Here is a 19,336-nt window from a genome sequence, read left to right as displayed (position 1 = left end):
TTAAAATTGAAATATGATGGATAGAATAGAAATGTTTTTTTAGAATTCCGTTGAAATAACTCTACCGAAATATGCACCACGGTGCGACGAAGCCAATGAATTATAAATTTTTATGACGGAAATATTAATTGTATTAACACTTGGAGGAAATATCAATAAAATAAAAAATATCAATTCATAATTTTCGTTCACGCTTCTATATGTACATAAATGTATACACATTATATGTACTCAATTCGACAATAACAAACATAGAAAAATGCGTTGATCGTATCTTTTTTGTATAATATTATTCGGTTGCAGTTTTCAACGACATCGTTGGCAAAATACGCTGCACTTATCTTGCAATGTACGTAGAACACTCGTAAAGAGGGATTATTTATATGTACTTAAGCTGTGGTATGATAAACAGGGATTTTAACGTAAAATCTTTAATTTATTGAAAAGTGGAAATTATTCGAGATATGATAAAAATCATAAAATGTTTTTGTTTTAAACAAATAAACATAGTTGAACTGTTATCGAGTTCTAATCTCTGCGTAAGTATCAACAATCAATGATAAGCATGACAATATTGACAAACTGAATATAACGATAATTTATAAAGTGTTTGAGACTTACTGTACAATTTCACTCTTTATGAGCGCCAGTTACTTAAAGAAATTAAGTTTTAGGTACAGTTAAGTTAGGTACAAGTAGGTATAATTAAGCTTAGGTACGTCACTCTCTTACTGTAGAATTTCGTTTATTCTTTTCATTATTACATATTCCAAAGATTCCTGACAGATTGCTTTATGGGGCTGTAAATCTTCGTGAAAGTGTTGTAAATGCGAAATAATTTGAATGGTTCGCGTAACGGGATTTCCGCCTAAGAAAGTTGTCCGGATGGTGGGCAGATGGCGCTGAACGAGGCTAATTCATACATAGATACGGCTACGTACATACACGTGATAGTTACACGATACGACGGTACGGTAGACTTCGAGTCACGGTCGTCCGAAGTGCACGTGAGCTTCAAATGAACGGGAACTCATTTCATTCAGAAACTACGAAGCCGCGGTTCTACTAGCCGCGTCTCGAATCTGCACGTATATTACCCAGCCAGTGTTACAGGACTTGTGTTTCGTATTTGACGGATTAAAATGACGTTGCAAGCGATTAAATGGGAAAACGGCAAGCTGGAGATACTGGATCAGATACTGTTGCCGGCAATCTCCCGATACATCCCTGTCAAAGGCGTGGAGGATGGCTGGAAAGTCATCAATAACATGCAGGTACGTTTATCATGCAAACAGTCTAAAACTTCCGATCGTTTCTTCTTTTTTAATAGTTGAGAGTTTGATTTTGTAAAATATCAAAATTACTGTCTTTCATGGTTGATTTTGCTCGCGTCAAACGTAGGTTGTGTACGGGTATAATAGTGAGAGATATCGCTTACAGTTGTATTTATTGACAAGCAATAAGAACTCAGAGTAGTTAAATTGTAGTAAACTGTGACAATTTAAGGCGATTCGCGCGAACGGAATTTTAATTGGAAGAATTAGTTGACTTAAATCGTTCGTCGTATATGGAACAATTTGCCACTGTTTCAGTTAACAGAATTGAAGATGTTTTTGCATTTAATTGTAGTCCACTTTCTGTAATATTCATAGGTTCGAGGCGCACCAGCAATAGCTATCGTGGGCTGTTTAAGTTTAGCAAGTGAGATTAGGAATGAAGAATATATGGACAAGAAAAGTCTACGACGGGATGTAGAGGGCAAATTGAATTACTTGGTCTCGGCTCGACCAACTGCTGTTAATATGAAAATAGCAGCAGATGAATTAATTCAGTTGGCTAATAAGCTTAGTAAAGATGAGACTGTTAATGTAATTGAAATGAAAGAAAGGTATAAGAATTGGTCTAAATCAAACAGATTAATTTGATTGCAATGTTGTTACTATTAATGATGATGCTTGTAGGTTTATCGCAGCCATAGAAGCCATGTTGGAAAAGGATATCGCAGATAACAAGGCCATTGGGGACTATGGAGCTCAGGAAATTCTGAAGAACGTGTCTGGGGACAACTTCGTTAGAATCTTGACGCACTGTAACACTGGCAGTCTTGCAACAGCAGGTTATGGCACAGCTTTAGGTGTTATTAGATCCCTTCATAAGAGAAATAGTCTTGGTAACGTTTGCATGTTCTAGTCTCCAGCAGTAGACAGGATTCGATAAAGTTATATAGTGTCTATTACTGTTACAGAACACGCATATTGCTCCGAGACAAGGCCATATAACCAAGGAGCGCGACTGACTGCGTACGAATTAGTATATGAAGATGTTCCTGCGACTTTAATTTGCGACGATATGGTGGCAGCACTGATGAAATCAAGAAATATCTCTGCAGTTGTTGTTGGTGCAGACAGGGTTGCTGCAAATGGCGATACAGCTAACAAAATTGGAACTTACCAGGTAATACGTGCTTCAATTATATCCATTGGAATCTTTAAAATTGTTATAATATACTTATTTACTTTTGTTTTTTTTTACAGATTGCCATAGTTGCTAAGTACCACAATGTTCCCTTCTATGTAGCAGCTCCTCGGACTTCCATAGACTTTACTATTCCTAATGGTGATCATATAGTCATCGAAGAAAGGCCAGAAAGGGAAATGACACACATAAACGATCAACGAATCGCGGCACCCGGAATACAATGTTGGAATCCAGCCTTTGATGTAACCCCAGCTAGTCTGATTAAAGGTATCATTACGGAAGTTGGGGTATACAGACCCGAAGATCTGATACAATTGAAGAACTATGAAAACTCATAAAGTATCGATTGATTACGAGCAAAGAATCTTCTGGATGCATTTATAAGAACGAATTAATCGGTGATTTCGATGTTACGACAAATTGTTGCCAGGCATTGTTTATTTAAATACTTCGAGTTATAATAAAATTGTTGGCAGATTACGCTTATTTGAACACGTTAAGCCTGATGGATGCAGCAAAATGTACCATGGATATACATATTCGTATTAAATGCCTTATTACTCCGCTGTGATTTTTATATATATATTTATAGTGATGAATATCTCAAACAAATAGTTGTATTGATATTGAAAAAAGAATCAAATATTGATCAAATGGATCATTGGCATAAAATATAAGATAATCGAAAACATTTTTTAATCATGTGTTCTTACAATTTTGCTCCACCCGAGTACCACCAGATGGCGCGAATACCTAAACTTCGACAATACAGTGCGTAGGATCGGCAACTTTCGATTTTCCAACGCGTAAATAACTTAATTTTATCATAAAACGAATTTTACATAAGTATAGATTATGAAATAGTTTTGCGGAATACAATAAATAAATATATACTACAAATTTATCTTTAAGTAAAACAAACCTTCAGAAATTCTTTCGAACCGCGTCGAATTCAAAATTACATTTTTTTGTTCCATTTTACTAATTCTCCTTACAAATTCATATTTCACGCAATATAATAATTTCTCACAAATGTACGAGAAACAAGAAAAATAAATGAGTGAAATAACCAACAATAAGAATATACGTTATAGAAACGAGAGAAGCCCATGGTGTAAGAATCGATTTCTTTCATAATCGATAGGTCTCGCGAGTTGTGCGGCTTCTTGGCGCGATTTCTTGCAGACCCACTTCAACGTGACTAGTCGAGAGTCGCGATTTTGAATGAAAACAGTGGATTCGCGCGAACAGTGATTTCTATTGAACGTGATTTGCGGCGAATATTTATCGTTCGAAGTGAACGACGAATTTGACACTGGGTACACAGCTACGACGTGTGTAGTTCCTTTGGGAAAACTTGAGAATCTATTTTCGCCGTTGAAAGACGCGCGGGAACGCGTTCGCCGCGGGTTTCTCGAGCCGTGATGCTTTAGTACGGTCAGTCTCTCTGCTTCGTGCAGAACTTCGCCGATCCCGGAATAGTTTCGTCGGTTGCTCGTTGAAGTTCTTCGCGCGGCTGTTGCACGGGCCAGTTTTCACTTGTTGCGAGCGTGTTCGTTCACGAATTCCGTCATCGTTCTGGTAATTCCAACCGTCGCGTAATTTAATTTTTCTTGGCGGCTCCTGCCTGTGTATCGATCGAGAATAAAGAGGAAGTATCGATAGTATAATAAAAAGTATCGAATTTCTCTTGAATCTCTTCGGTTCATTCGTTGACACGATCGTTCAACCTGGAAGCCGATACGGAGAACGCGGGGATGGATGTGACGGACGTCCTCGGTCCTGACGCCCCGTCGGCGAACGATAAGGATGTTGTAAACAACGACAACAATAATGGCAACAACGAGGACGATGAAGCGCCCACTGTGGAGGAGACGTACGAGGTCACCACCACCAAACGCAAGACCGTTCGGACGAGCTACAAGATCCAAGAAGTAAGTGACAACATGTATAAGTGACACGTGCGATTACAGTAACTCAGATTCGTTGCTGGCGCCCCTACGTGGGCGTTTATTACAAACGGTTGCGACGTGCTCCCTCCACCGCCTTAAATTTTCGATTCTACCGTTGGATGCGAGAAAAGCGATGTCAATAGATAGCTTTATTAAAAAGTATTTCCACATGAGATACTTTTACAACATTAGAAAGACATATGTATACTATATATTTCTTGTATGCAATGACGCGTTTCTTTAAAATATCTATGATATTTAGAGTTTTAATATTTGTACTTCATGGGTTTATTATAATAAGAATCACATAATTAAGTAACTAGCGTTAGATAAATATAGTAAATAACTTTGTTTATTTAAGTTGATGCTATTTATTTAACATTTATGTAATGTTTAAAAAATGATACATGTTATATTTGGTTCATTAATATACTCCATCAATATCAGTTTGTAAATGCCATAACCTCATCAACTTACAAATATAGCGATAGAATTTGGAGGAATTATAAAATGAAGTGAAGAATCTGTTTATTTGATATATCCAACAGGACGATTATAGTTCTCTGCATAATTAATGCAAAATGGACGTCAGTATATCGATAAACGACTAATCGATAGGATAATCACAGGAACACATCGAATGAAGTGCGTGGAGATTTAAGGTGGTGTTTTTTTTAGAGTTCCATTCGTGCATGCCAAGAATAAACGCAGAGACTTGTGTTCGACTACGCTTGCTCGAGAATCTCGGTTCATTCTGATATTCGTCAAGGATAAATGGACTTATTTCGAACCGCGGATTTTCGTAGGATTTACCAACTTTATTTGGCGCGTAACTTTATTCGGTTTCGTTGATGCCCGCGGCACCACCAACAATGAGTAGACCGCACACGACGCTACACTGATTTGTATTTCCCGCGAATACTTTTTCTGAAAATTTCACGTGATTTTTGTGTTATAACTAGACTGTGAATTTTTATGCTTTTATGACGAATATGCAGGTGTGAAATGTAATATGCAGAAATATATAAAACATCCAAAGTATATTGCCTTGGTTAGTTAAGATATCCTATCTATTATCTTTTTCATTCTTCAGGATGTATTGAAATATTTGAAGTTCATTGTGTTATTTACTTATTAAATAGTTATATTACATAGGTTGTAAACTGTTACGAGATAACGATTAGATATTAAAATATCTCAGTTTAAAAACTGAATGAAGAAAAATAAAGATAGCACAAAGAAAATGATAAAACTTCCGTTTTCCTCAATTTCGGAATGTTAGGACATTTTAATTAACGATAATTATGATATATTTTTCGTTATAATATTTAGTAGTTAAACAATTCTGTATCATTTTTTAATTATATTTATAAACATATGAATTTGTATAACTATCGGCAGTCTGATAATAATATTTGTTTTTATGCTATAATAATTTGGTATACTAGTATCTGATACGATACAAGTTTTTGACGTTTCTTCTTGAAAATTTTGTGTGATATAATTAATGACACTTAAATTGATGTCGATTATTCGTGGATTTTATTTGGGAATTAGGATTGATCGAGTCATGTTCAATTAACGAAATGCTTTATGGCTTGCGTAATAAATAAAGATAGAAGATATTGTCGAACGTAGGCGGATCAAAGATGCGATAAATTGAATAGTTATGAAATGCATAGGTCAGGTCTGAGTTTAATGGTTTTCTAATTTTAAAAGATAATTTTCAATGCTATTTGTCAATTTATTTTCTGAAGTCCGGTATCTTCTGTGAGTTTGTTTTGTATCTTTTATAAACAAATAATAGGAACAATAAAATGAAGTTATCATCCTAAATTGGTAATTCTTGAAAATAGCATATTGCTATATTACCAGTAAGAGTGATCGATAAAATCGGAATAAACTTAATCGTATACTTTGTTCAACATTTGCGCAAAACAAACTAAAATTTTTTAATATCGTAGATATATCTTTCCGATTTTTCTTCAATATTCCAATCACGCAAATATTTGAATTTCGACACACGAATCCGATACTTGCAAATATTTCGTAGCTTCGAAGTATTGGAATTTTTTCACAATATTTAGTATGATAACATATAGTTTTCGAGTAGAGATATTTTTTAAAGTACACAGGCCTTAAATTATTGTATAATTAAATGCGAAATTATATTATTTAATTATTCTATTTAATTACCATCAAATATTATTTGTGTATAAAATTATAGGCCCTAAAAATACCATTTGCAGAAATCTGTATAAGGATAATTATTTCTGACAATTCTATTAATGTTGGTAGTTAAAAGATTTTGATATTCGATAATTTAGTGCGACAGTTAGGCTGTTAAGAATTCTATAAATTTCGGTCGTTGTTTGATAATATTTGAAACGAATCGAGATTTCACTGCACGTGATGCTACGATTAAAACCCAACTTAGTTTACTCGAGCCTAATGCATAAAATCAGCGAAGAAAATCTAAACATAAGTTCTAAACCAATCGTAAACACACACGCGACCCGTCTCTAATTCCTAGTTGAAATTATATCTGAACGCATTAGCGTGATAATATCGCAGATTAGTGCAGTTAGTACAATAGCAATTTGAATTTGGATAGATTTCTTATCAGGAATTTATAATAAAATTTTAAGATTTTATAATTAAATTTCAATTACTTTATTTTCTATTAATTAAAGATTTAAAGTCTTTTAGCACTTAAGATTCTTTAAAAACATTTATTTTTGATAACACAAGAATCAGAAGAATTTCTATGAAATATTCAGGTATTCTTCCAAAACATTTTCTCCAGATCAAATTTGCTTTTAACAGAGGAAGGAAAATGCTCAATTTCATTCGTATATTATTTCATTAATCTTTTCGAGTACTTTATCCAAAATTTCTACCGATATTTAAATCTTCACCCAAAAACCAATTGTAACACACAGCCATAAACCTACATTCTTCGTTTCCTCATATTCTAAACAGGCCGCGGAACATTAACAATAGAAAAAGAAACCTTGGTCTCCCTTTACGTTTACAGACGGTTGGCAAAATTTACAGCAAACTCAACAAGAAACATTTTTTTCCAATAACAAACGTTCTCTCGAAAAATCCAAGCAAAATCTTTCAAAAATAGAAACGGACGATCCAAGATCCAGAGACAAAGAGTTTCAAACGATTCATCAAAGTTGGTTGCTTCGTTCTTTTACAGCTCTAACGAGAAAGGGAAAGGGAACAGAACAAGTTCCGCGAAGTTGTCCGGTATTCATTGAGACTGTCGAGCTTTTAAAAGACAAAAGGGTAATTCGGGCACGAAATTAAATGGACGCGACGAGGCGACACGCCGCGACGTGGAATAAGAAAGATTAGTCGGGCGGCGTTTAATGCAAAATGAGCGGACAACGGGCGCGATTTACTCAGATTCTACGTCATTGTCGGCACGACGCGACGGTTTTAGATCTGGCAACGGACTCGTTTCGAACGGTGAAACGAAGATGGGGGGACGCGATGTAAATCCCGACCGATGAATGTCCGGTGAACATCCCTCATGATTGGGACCTCCGATTAACGATAATCACCTTCAGCTTTACGTCAATTCTCTCAGGTGTTGCCTCGTTTCGCGGAGAATTTGCTATAGTGAAATGGATTGCCCGTTGACTTCATATGTGTTTGCTATTTTTTGATTTGTGTCTTATGATTTTGTCTAGTGGAATTTGTATGCTGTAAATTTGATAGAATGCAGGAAAAATGTTTCATAAGGTTAAAATAAATAAGAGAAGGTATTAAAATTCTATTGTAGTTGTAATCTATTTTTGTTGATAGATCACCTGTAAGGAAGTTCTACGTTTTGCATTTTGATATTAGTAGTGCAGCTCAGAGTGGAATCTTTCAGTGTATTTATGTTATTTAAACTCTACAGTAATATAATTGTGCCCTCTTGAAGTATAAAATACTGCAAATTTTGTGTACAGGTGGGAACAAAAATCAGAAATTAGAACATGTTCTTTTGTTTTATTTCGTTGAAGTATATGTTGTAATTGTTACAGTCAATAGAATGTATATCTGTACTTTTAAAATTCTAATTTATAGAAGATAATTAATTCAAATTTCTAACAAAATTTCTAATTTCTAATTTCATACACTACCGCCTTTACATAAATCTCCCTTTTTAAAAAGTAACTAAATCCCGTCCTTTTTTAAAGATTCTCTTCCCGAATAAAAATATATACAAATTGCTCTCTACCGTGAAAGCAAATATTCACGATACAAAAATTCTCTCTGCACACTGAATCTTTCCACGCTTTCAAATTATTTTCTACATAAAGTTGGGATGCATTCAAACAAAACAAAAAAAAAAAAAAAAAGAAGAATTCATCGTGAAAACAATCATTTCATGGAAATACTGGTGAAAATAAGGGGATAACGTTTCGACGACAATAGAAAACGCCTGTACGGTGGAAAGGTTCCCAAAGCGATTCAAACGAAAGTAACGTTCGATTTCCCATTGCTTGATGCTGATTTTACGAACCTTTGCTCGCGTCGATAAATATTTATTTAATTAAAGTCAGTCGTCGCGGGTACGTGCGGCATCGCGCGGAAGATTTCAATAATAACTCGCGTCGGAATCGGTTGGGCTTGGCAAGAGGATAATTTCAGCCGGCTGTCTCTCTCCGCCGGACGTTCCATATAGACGTGTCGAAGATAGACATAGTTTTGGCCGTCTTGAAGCATTAATCCCTGAAACACACGTGTGTACGCGCAGGCCTGCTGCTTCGAAGCCGCAGATAATTCAACTAAATCATGCTCATCGTTATTATCATTGTCGTGTCGCGAGGGTAGACGTTGAATTATCACCCGCATAAATTTCGTCGTTGCAAGGGGGATCCATCCGCTTTCTGTGAACGCTGAAATCAGAGAACTAACGAAACAGAACACTGAAATCAGAGAACGAATTAACATTAGCTGTGCTCCAATACTGATCGCGACAGGGGTAACCCGTTTCCGGTTTGCGTAGCGGATGACGTATGGCGTGTTGGCGGTAGCTTTGTTTTCATATGATAGTGTTGTTTCTGAAAAATTTGAGGCGGTTTAGCGTTCGGTTTAAATTTGGACCAAGGAGATATTTGCAGTTGTTTGCGTAATAGTAGATGGACGCATGGGTTTGATAATACTTGGAAATCTAACGGTAAATGAGGACTGTTTTCCTCTTGCGAATGTTCTATTAGAGTTTTTGGAATATCAAGGGAATAGTACAATTGCTCTAAATTTCAGACGCCTGTCAGTTAGCATTTTAAAATGATTTTATAATTTTAAATGATGATGCTCCTTTTCCTACTTTGTGGAAGATAGACATATTTTCGTTATAGGGTTTTACAATTCTTTTTATAATAGGTTGTGGTTATAATATAGATTTTTAATTCTATAGCGTAAAGGAAATGGTATAGTTTCATCGAGTGATTGAAATTGAAATCGCTAGAGATAAGTGTTTTATGCTATCTTCAAAATATCGTTCCCAGTTTGTTTACAATTTTGCATACCTTCAGATCTCTTAATAGTTGAAATAAATTATTCCAAGAACACTATCATAACGTACAGAAACTATATTTTTCAGTGAGTCTTACACGTCCCTTGTATCATACAGAGAAATAAAATGTCTCAAACATCAGATCATTAATTTCTACAAACGAATGATTCAAACGTTGATTGAGGCGCGGAAACAATTACAGAGGACAAACGTGAGACGTAGCTGAAGGGGTGTTGCAATTTGCGACTTGAATCGTCGTCTGGGAGCGAATGAGAACTGATAATCGTCCTTTTGTTGCACAGATGACACTGCTTAAGTCGAATAAACAGGAGCATCGTCGAAATCAGCGATTGCTTTCACGAAGGAGCAACCAGGAACGAAGAGGAAGATCGTTTTCTTTCCTCGTTCGTATCGGTCGATAATCGACTTAAAAGTGGCAGGTCGATCCGCGGATTGAATAAGTCGATAAATCGTCGTTAATGCGTTTCTTGCGACCGGGAACGGATTCGAAAGATCGAACGTTCGTACTGACTTGCTTTTAAAATAGAACCAAGGTCTGGGCGAGGCTTCGATCAGCTTTCGTTTCGTGGATCCTCAACATCTGTTAAAAAATATATTTCATCCAACAGAATTGCGTTTTAAGTTTAATTTTTATTTTTTTATACGAATTTTATGCTATCTCGCGGTAGACAAAAAAGATTTGGAATCGAAAAAAAAAATGATGTTCCTTTGATTTGTCGCCGTTCTGTCGGCTCGGCAAACGAAAGCTTTCGACGAATTTTCAGAGATTATTTAATAGCTCACGATCTGCTTTTCGTTTCATTGATAGGAAAGTGGAGGTGGAATTAAACAATGAGTGTTGGTTATAAAGCGAGCCGTAAATATTTGGAGGTTGATTAAATTTTGGATTAGTCGATGCGATGAAACAGGTTTCAGTTGAACGTAGTTTTTAATATATTCGGATCCAATAAAATTTTAGCTATATTCATATTTTTATAGAAAAGATATTGAATCTATCGCAATGTATTCTAGTAGAGTTATTCATATATATTTTTAATTCCGAAGTAAAAGTTCCATAATTAATGTTTGTAGCTAATTGGAAATTGCTATTCCCTAAAAATTACAAGATCGATGAACTTGCGATTCTACACGAATAATTCTTTCTCTTATTTTCAGGAATGCGAAAGACAATTATAAGAAACCAAATAATTTCCGAAACTATTCTCCTGTAGCAAGTATCCTAATTACTTACTTAAAGCAGTTTACGTTAGTATACTTAACCCAACAGATTCGAATCATAAAATAAACGTTAGTTTCAATGTCTCTGTATTTTCTATTTCAAGCATCCATAGTTTTAGAGAGATCCAGTCTGCAAAGTGATTTCCTTGATAGCGGCAAATCCTATGGTCGGCGAGGAGCAGATTGCCCGAGGAAATTTATTCAAGCACGTGCTACCCGGGACAAAATACCCGGCAATTTAGTTGATGCGCGTTATATCCACGTTTAGATGTAAATACGATGTCAGGTTGGTTATTAATTCGGTCTAAAGGTAAAACACGTTACATTTACGAGGTGATGCTAAGCTGTGTGGTCTTCGCGTATCATATTCATTTTTCCTAACTTTTTGTCCTACATTTCATTCGTCTTTCGAATCAACGTTTCGCATATTTCGTGCACAATGGCAACAACACATTTACAATATACTTGTTCGCGCGTATCCGAAATTTTCGCGAATTTTCACGATGGAAAGTGAGATGAACGGGCGAACGAGAACACGGAAATTTAGATTACTGGCAACGCTAGAAGCGTTGAAGCATAATCACACGAAACTGCGCTGTATATCCGCGGCCGTATGCTTTACAACGCGCAAATATCCGGATTTTGTAGCTGGCAAACAGGAATACTCTATTCGCCGTCGTTAGATGTCCATAACGTATTTGTAGTTTTGCACAGAGGCAAAGTAGACTTTTTCCTTTTTCGTCTGGATGAGACTAAAAGGGAGCAGTTTCGAAAGCAATTTGTCTTCTGATGATTTAATTTTATATTTTTAAGAGTAAGAGGAAGATTTTAGATTGACTAATTTTACGGATTTCGAGCCAAAGGAATTTTTAAGAAATACTTTGAAAAATTTCCTAAGTTTCTTGTTAGAAAATAATAATAGTAGTAACACTAGTATTTAGTATCTTCATTTATTTTCAATTGTAAGAGGAGGAACACAGTTGTTTTGAATTATTCTCGGATCAATTTTGCAGGTTTTTAAGCAAAGGAATTTTCGAAACATTCTTAAAGATCTATTTTAAGTTTCTTTCTATGTATTTGATATTTCATACCGGTTGTATTATAAATATTTTAATTGACAATATTATAAGAAGCGTAGTACCAGAAAGTTTCAATGATGTTAATAGACAATTTCTTGCGGAGAAACCCTGGTGTGTATACTATTTTTTTCTCTTTTCTTGACGAATAACGATGTTCATTGTTTCTAATACTATGAAGTTTTCACTAATACTTTTATAAAAATATTTAACACCGTGCTTGTTACATTCGGTGACTCTTTACATAAACCAGAATCCATCCCTCGATCAAGACGGCCACTAGCTGTGCAAATATAATTAGTCGGACCGCGATAATCCTAATAAAAACTAAGCATTTTTATTTTACCGTTAAGGCTCTTAATTGTTATAAAAGATCTTCAAGTCGAGACGTTCCTTATGGTTATTTTTCAATCAGGTAAAAAATGGGAAGGTCGGATTTTTCCCATGTTCAACGGTCATTTCCACCTGCAAGCCACCGGTGGTGAGCAAACCCCCAGCAATAATTTTCCTCTGCGATAGTATCGTCACCAAACTTCACTAGTTTGTTATCCTTAGATCAGTCAACATTTCTTGACTAATTTTTATATATTGATCAGTCAATGTCTTGACTGGTTTTCGTTCATTGATCAGTCATCAGTTGTAACTTATTATTTACACGTCACTGAGAATACGTCTGTACGTACGACGCGTAATTATTTATATCTACAAAGTTGTTGGAATAAAGTATATACAGGTTGGTTGGTAACTGGTGGTACAAGCGGAAAGGGGGTGATTCTACGCGAAAAAAGAAGTCGAAAATATAGAATAAAAATTTTTCGCTTGAGGCTTTGTTTTCAAGAAAATCGACTTTGAATTTTCGCTCGGTATGCGTGCGGTACGTTATAACGGATCTCACTGTAGATCGTTGTCTCGATGGAAAAATTAAAAAAAAAAAAGAAATTAAAAAGAAATTTTTATTCTATATTTTCGACTTCTTTTTTCGCGTAGAATCACCTTCTTTCCGCTTGTTCCACCAGTTACCAACCACCCTGTATTATAACCTGTTACTTCAGTGTTATAATCAGTCAACCACCTCTATTATCCTAAACGAAATAGGGGATCGACCAATTCGTGGCGTCGATTATCTAATCGTAACGAGAATTTACGATTCTCGTTGACGCGATCTAGTGCGAACAATCGAACAGAGCTATTGCTTAAACAAAAAGTTTAACGTACGAATGATGACTAAAGATGTTTGCAAGATCATACTGGAAATTTTGATGATGTTTTGATATCCCAAATTCACTCTTTAAAATAGACGCTAATGAAACAAAAATAGTTTTCAGTACTCTAAACGATAAACAAGTATTACAAACATTCTGGGACCTATTTGTTGATGTACTTTAATTATTATTTAAAACTAAAAATAAATATGTCAACTTTGTTTAGTACTGATTAAAGTATACAATTCTTCTAGCAATGAATAATTAAAACTCCGAATTATAACTCCGATAATTAAAAAATCCGAAGTAAAAGAAAAGAATTCCCTGATATCTTTGATTTCTTAGGTTTCTTAATGTTGTGACTAATGAATTATATCGCTATTTAAGAAATGAAAAATACACGATAACTAGTCGATTAATATTTTATAATCGTTATTTCAGAATCCAGCGCAATGAAATAATTTTCAAAATACACAACACAAAATACTTTTAATTGTTCGATATATTGATTAATCGATACCAATTTCACTTCCCAACAGTAACAAGTTTGACCGGTGTACATATACGTATAGAGGCAAGAATGAAATTGTACGAAATAGAATTGTAGAGTTGAATTCAACTATCAGGAAAAATTCTAATGGAATCATGTAATTTTGAGTATAAACGAAAGGAAGGGAGAGAGAGAAATCGGTCATCGTCGCGCCAGAGAATAGTTCAACGGTTGCCAGACAAGTAACTGAAAATTACTATGATTAATTGAACGTCAGAATCACGACGAGTAATTTGCACGATGAATTTCGCAAACTGCGAAAGAGCCATCCAGTTTACGAGTGGACGTTTCCGTCCTATTTCTTATCGTTTGCTTCTCATTCTTCGCTTAATTACATCGAAACTTTCGTTGCACATTCCTTTCATCGTTTAATGCGATTTCAAACTTTCTCCTTTTTCCCTTCCCTCTTCACATTTTCTTTTTATTTTTCAGATTTGTTTCCTCCACGTAATTAAATAAAACGAATCGAATCAATACGGTGGGTACAGGTGAAGGAGAAATAAAATGATAAAAGGAGAAGATAAGAAAATCAGGGAAAAGAATAAAATTTGCTCGATGAAAATTGTTGGATAATTTAGTCTCTTTGGTTGGCTATAGGATTTATGGAAATGAATCTAATCTACGCGTGACTAATTATTCAACGGTCTTAACTTGTGGCTTGGGTGACAGTGAGCTGCGAGATTTATGGTGGTAGGCAGTTACTCTGAAACGTTTAGTAGGTTGTCATAACGATGTAACTTTACAGTGATTCGATATGTAATACTAATGACAAGATGCGTTTCTCTGTTAATCTTGTTGCTAGTATTTAATTTGAAAGTGAATCTCTGTTAGATGATGTTTTTTTCTTCATTGAAAATAAATGAATATTCATATCAAAGTGGGATTAATTTATTATACACAAGTTAATTTGGAAGTTGATTTTATTGCAGGAAGAGTGATAAATGTGAATTAAAATAGATTAATAACGAATTAAATAATACATTACAGTAGATTGGGTAATAAAGGCAAATTGAGATTAAAGCGAATTAAGGGCTAATTAATTAAATTGCAAACCACATACTCGTGCATATGTTTAACAAAATTATCTTCATAAATGTGACAATATGTTCCTACAATTATATACGTTTCATTTATTATTATTTCATTTCATGAAGAATATTATAAGTTATCACAAAAAAGATGGAGATAATAATAACTATTTAATTGTTAGTGAAAATGAATTAGTTTATCGATTGAAATAAAAGCTAAATAATTAGCAGTTATAATTAATGGACGGTTGACTGTAATACGACAAAAACTGAATTAAATGAGCGGGAAACAGGAAGTTCTGTGCTTGCATCTTTGCAAGCTGCTGACGGTGCTAGTGTAAGTAAGATGTTGGAAACCCCTTAAAAAAAGACGAGACTTACACCCGGAAGCCTTAAATAGTATTATCTGCAAGAACCTGAAAGCCTTGAAGGTTCAAGTTACAGATCGTCAGATGAGATTTCTTCTTATGGAAAAGGAAGTTTTAAATCTCCTATAAAAAGACAAACAATTTTGCTGTTTAAGGTTTTTGTATATCAATAACTATAGCTTTTAAAGGAAATAGCAAACATGCAAGAAATTAAAAAGCATTCTGAAAAAAAGAAAGAAATCTTAAAGATCAAGACTTTGTTGATTAGCAATATAAAAAAGCAAAGAAAAAATCTATTTGGAAATAAACTTTTTAAACAAATTTTCTTCTAAAGAAATTCCTAAAATTGAGGATAAATAGTACAAATAGTTTATGAATTAAAATAATCAATAGGATAGAAAGGTAGATTAAATTTTGCACGTGTCTGACCAGAAACAAACCACATCTACTTACACTCTCTTTCTCATCCTGTTATTGTTTTACATATCATTCTATTGGTTGTCGTTGTCCGGAGGTATTGATTAATTAACAGGAACTCTTTAGTAAAAAATTGCGTATAAAAAATTTGCATCGGAAAACGTTAATTTGTTTACTATTAAGCGTTATTTTATTCCGGATATTAATTATGTCCTCTGCGAAATTGCTAGCTACTTTACAGTTGCATATTAGGAAGCTGTAGTTAATATTAATTATTAAATATTGAAATTCACATCTTTTTACACTAAAACTGTAATTTTTTATATTTTTGATATGTACATCGTTTACCATTAAACAATTTTACCTTTACAATTGAACGAAAGGTTCTAAATATACAAAAGGATACTATTTAAATTCCTGCATTGTTTTCTAAACACAAAGCTCACTGAAATTTAGTAAATCTAACACTTTGACTTAAGGACGACGAAACGATAAACATTTCTTTCTGGCAGAAAGATCATACGAAAAAATCTAGTAACGAATCTTTAAATCGATTTTGATCGAAAGAATTCAGATTGCTACAATTTCGACGAGCACGGAGTTTGCAACGACTGCTCGATCATTTCGTGTTCTTCGAGTATGAACGTGTGCATACGTAAAGACGTAAACGTACGTACAAAGGACGATGCATGCATTCGAGTACGTACCTCGTGGTTCGCGACATTCTTGGCACGAGCGAGGAGTCTTGACAAAAATCTCGCCTCGGCCGACCTTGTGCTTCGAGGAGCCTAAGGTGACGACACCGTGGCCTTTGCAATTCACACCTTCGATAAAATTCTAAACATTCGCAATGTCTTTTGGCAATTAGCAATCAGACTGTTGCTGAGCAACTGTTGACTCGGTTCAACGATTTCTTTTCGTGTACTTATGGTGTGTCGATGATTTCAATCTGTGTAGGTTTAAATGTATAAGAGAAGAGTAAGGGTTTTTATAATTAACATTTTTATAACATACAACGACGAGCATGTAACTAAGACAAATTCTTATATCAAATTCGATTGAATTTAGTTTGTAATTATCACTTGAGAATAAGAATTCGAAAGTTGTTCCATATGTATAGTACTTCAAAGTACAAGAAATGTATTTTTAAATGCTATGATATAGAACAGGAAGAAAAGAGTTTTTCACAACATGAAAGATTGATTTTGATAAAATTCTTAATTTTGAAATAATTCCTACAATTATTTTTTTCATATTTTCAATATTGGACTATATCAATGTTTACAAAACAAACTCTGAAGCGATGGCCAAAATTATTTCTTATAACAAGAATATTGAGAGAATATGATATCGTACGAAATCAGTTGGCAAAAGCTGCAAACTACGCATGATACATATTGTTATATGTATTTAAATCGCCCTTCAATCTTATATTTCTGTTCATCATTGAAAAAGATAGAAACGTTAAGCGCATATTAATCCCTCGTTGATGAATGTGAACAACGATCGTCCGAGCTTTCAGTTTATAATTTATCGATATCCTGAGAGCTTAGTATTCTTGTAAATCGCAGCAATTACGAGATCGATGGCCGCTCGCGAGGCCGACGAAGTCTGGGTCGACGATTTTGGCGGAAACATTAATCGCGCACGATGACATCATCGTAGGTAGAAGCTACACAAGGTCGTGACAGCGTTGGTGATGCTATCACGAATAATTTCAGGATGTTCACTCCGCGTTTAGTCAGGCATATGCTTTTAGGAATGACTCTCGACTAGCTCGTAATTTTCATTTGCTTCGTCACTTAGAACGTCAGTGAAAATTTACTACTCTTCGTCAGTGAAATTGAAGTTTTCATCTTGGACTAGGTACCATCAACTCTTAATCAAATATTAAAAACGCTCTCAAATGATTCTTCATCGTTTATCGAAGTTACAATCTTTAGATAATTCTCCTAGTTGTCAACTGTTTCAAATCCACTAACAAATATATATAATTAACTACATATGTCTCATTGACCATAAAATCGATCGTATGAAATACAAATTCACGATAATATAACGAGAATGCCACATAGAAAGCAGTAAATATTCAGTTTTTTTAAGTTTTAAATCCCACGCGATGATGTTAAACCCCATAAGCTTTAACCTCAGTTTTCTCAGTTTGAAAACTAGCGGAGACAGGGAGCGGTGAAAAACTGGAGCGACGAATATAAAGTGCAAACTGTTTACATATATTTCGAAGATATTGAACAATCCACTCTTCCAATCGCCTAAATCTTCATCTCTCCAAATCTATAACGCACGAACTAAAATAATTAACAGGTCATCCGACTGTACCCCAAGCCGCGAAATTTCAATACCTCAATAAAATTCTAAAATTTCCTCGAACGACGGTCGTTATCGATGCCAGGATAGCGTGGGCCAGCGACGATTCGGTCGGATATTTCGAGTGGTCGTTTACAGAGGCTGTCGATGGCGCGATCATCGTGACGTCGATAGCTGCGTCTGTTTCAGCAGCAATTCCACGTCATTGCTTGCGGGCTGACTTATTTATATTCACAGTACGACACGGTAGGTGCTCGCCGCTATTTAGACCTGTTGCAGTCGAAATTGAAATTCTCGTTGCAGATGCTAGCCAGCCATCGTATCGTGGCCGCTTCCTTGGCAACGTCATTCCCAATGTGAATTACAACGTCGATGGCTGCGCCGATACGAAATGCGATACACGTAAATATTTTTGCTCGATTCTTTTAGCGACCACCTTCGAAACAATGTTATATCGTACTCGTATATACCTTCGGACAGTATAGAGTACTGACGTTTATGCGAACACGCGATGAAATATTCGTTCTACTCGGACGCAGTTCGCCAGATTTGTTGGGAACACATAGTAAGTCGCGTTATTGATTATAGCGATGAAAATGGTAGGTTAGTGATGCAGTTTCGCGTGAGAGCATGAGTAAGAACTGCTTTTAGTGGCCGTATATACTCAGGACGCTGCGTTGAGGAAATTTTCTTTGTACGTTCCCCGTGAATTCTTGAGTTCTTGATGTCTGAAAAGATTTGAAAATGCTCTTAGGAACATGTTTGATAGGATGAGTGATTATATTTTTATATAAAACGGTCAATGATCGTCACATTGATTGTAGGTATTAGGAAAAGGAATGAAGGAGAATGAAGGAGAATGATTTGGAAATTTCTTTCGAAAGATGCAAGTAAATTATTTCGGGAAAGAATGATATTTTATATAACGTTTGATTTCTTTGTATATTATATTTATAAATAAATTAATGGCGTTGAAGTAAATATTACACGAAACGTGTTAAAGTGTGTTGTTCTTTCGCGAATGTAATGGAGAGAGATGTGAGGAAGTAGATTACGCGCTAGTAGAAATGAACAGTCATAGTCAGACTTTCCTTTCTTCAACGTTTACCGTGTTCATATTGATATTTCTATCTCTTTCTTAATCATTTCTTTTTCAAATATGATATAATATTGTTTTTCT

At 35.0% G+C, this 19,336-nt stretch overlaps 2 protein-coding genes across 10 annotated transcripts in view; both read left to right on the top strand.

The window, feature by feature from the left end:
* The first annotated feature begins 946 nt into the window (after nucleotides 1–946).
* Nucleotides 947–3,169, top strand: LOC138183574 (methylthioribose-1-phosphate isomerase). 3 transcript variants are annotated; one of them, XM_069120716.1, is made up of 5 exons: nucleotides 947–1,274; nucleotides 1,653–1,750; nucleotides 1,974–2,170; nucleotides 2,246–2,454; nucleotides 2,535–3,169. In XM_069120716.1, exons 1-5 carry the CDS (start codon nucleotides 1,143–1,145, stop codon nucleotides 2,814–2,816), a joined length of 918 nt encoding a protein of 305 aa, XP_068976817.1. In that variant the 5' UTR covers nucleotides 947–1,142; the 3' UTR covers nucleotides 2,817–3,169. The 3 variants fall into 3 exon arrangements, with proteins under 3 accessions (XP_068976817.1, XP_068976815.1, XP_068976814.1); XM_069120714.1 differs by having other exon boundaries at nucleotides 1,653–1,888; nucleotides 1,962–2,116; XM_069120713.1 differs by having other exon boundaries at nucleotides 1,653–1,888; nucleotides 1,962–2,170.
* Nucleotides 3,170–3,910: 741 nt separating this feature from the next.
* tmod (tropomodulin) overlaps nucleotides 3,911–19,336 on the top strand; it is a 116,031-nt gene continuing 100,605 nt past the window's right edge. For 4 of the 7 annotated variants that reach the window (XM_069120700.1, XM_069120702.1, XM_069120703.1 and 1 more), the window contains exon 1: nucleotides 3,911–4,412. In XM_069120700.1, the coding sequence (XP_068976801.1) occupies nucleotides 4,236–4,412 (177 nt within the window). In that variant the 5' untranslated portion in view covers nucleotides 3,911–4,235. The remainder of the gene's footprint in view (nucleotides 4,413–19,336) is intronic. The other 3 variants (XR_011174075.1, XM_069120701.1, XM_069120699.1) reach the window with 1 other exon arrangement.

Source organism: Bombus flavifrons, chromosome 9 (genome assembly GCF_040668555.2).
Source record: "Bombus flavifrons isolate JBK064 chromosome 9, iyBomFlav1_principal, whole genome shotgun sequence".
NCBI lineage: Eukaryota > Metazoa > Arthropoda > Insecta > Hymenoptera > Apidae > Bombus > Bombus flavifrons.
Note: the sequence above shows the minus strand (reverse complement) of the source record. Positions and strands in the feature narration are given on the sequence as shown.

Bases quoted from the DNA above. Each gene is read 5' to 3' on its own strand.
- LOC138183574 (XM_069120713.1), top strand. From the start codon at position 1,143: ATGACGTTGCAAGCGATTAAATGGGAAAACGGCAAGCTGGAGATACTG. The intron at 1,275-1,652 runs GTACGTTTATCA...TAATATTCATAG, and splicing joins AAGTCATCAATAACATGCAG to GTTCGAGGCGCACCAGCAAT. The intron at 1,889-1,961 runs GTATAAGAATTG...TGATGCTTGTAG, and splicing joins GTAATTGAAATGAAAGAAAG to GTTTATCGCAGCCATAGAAG.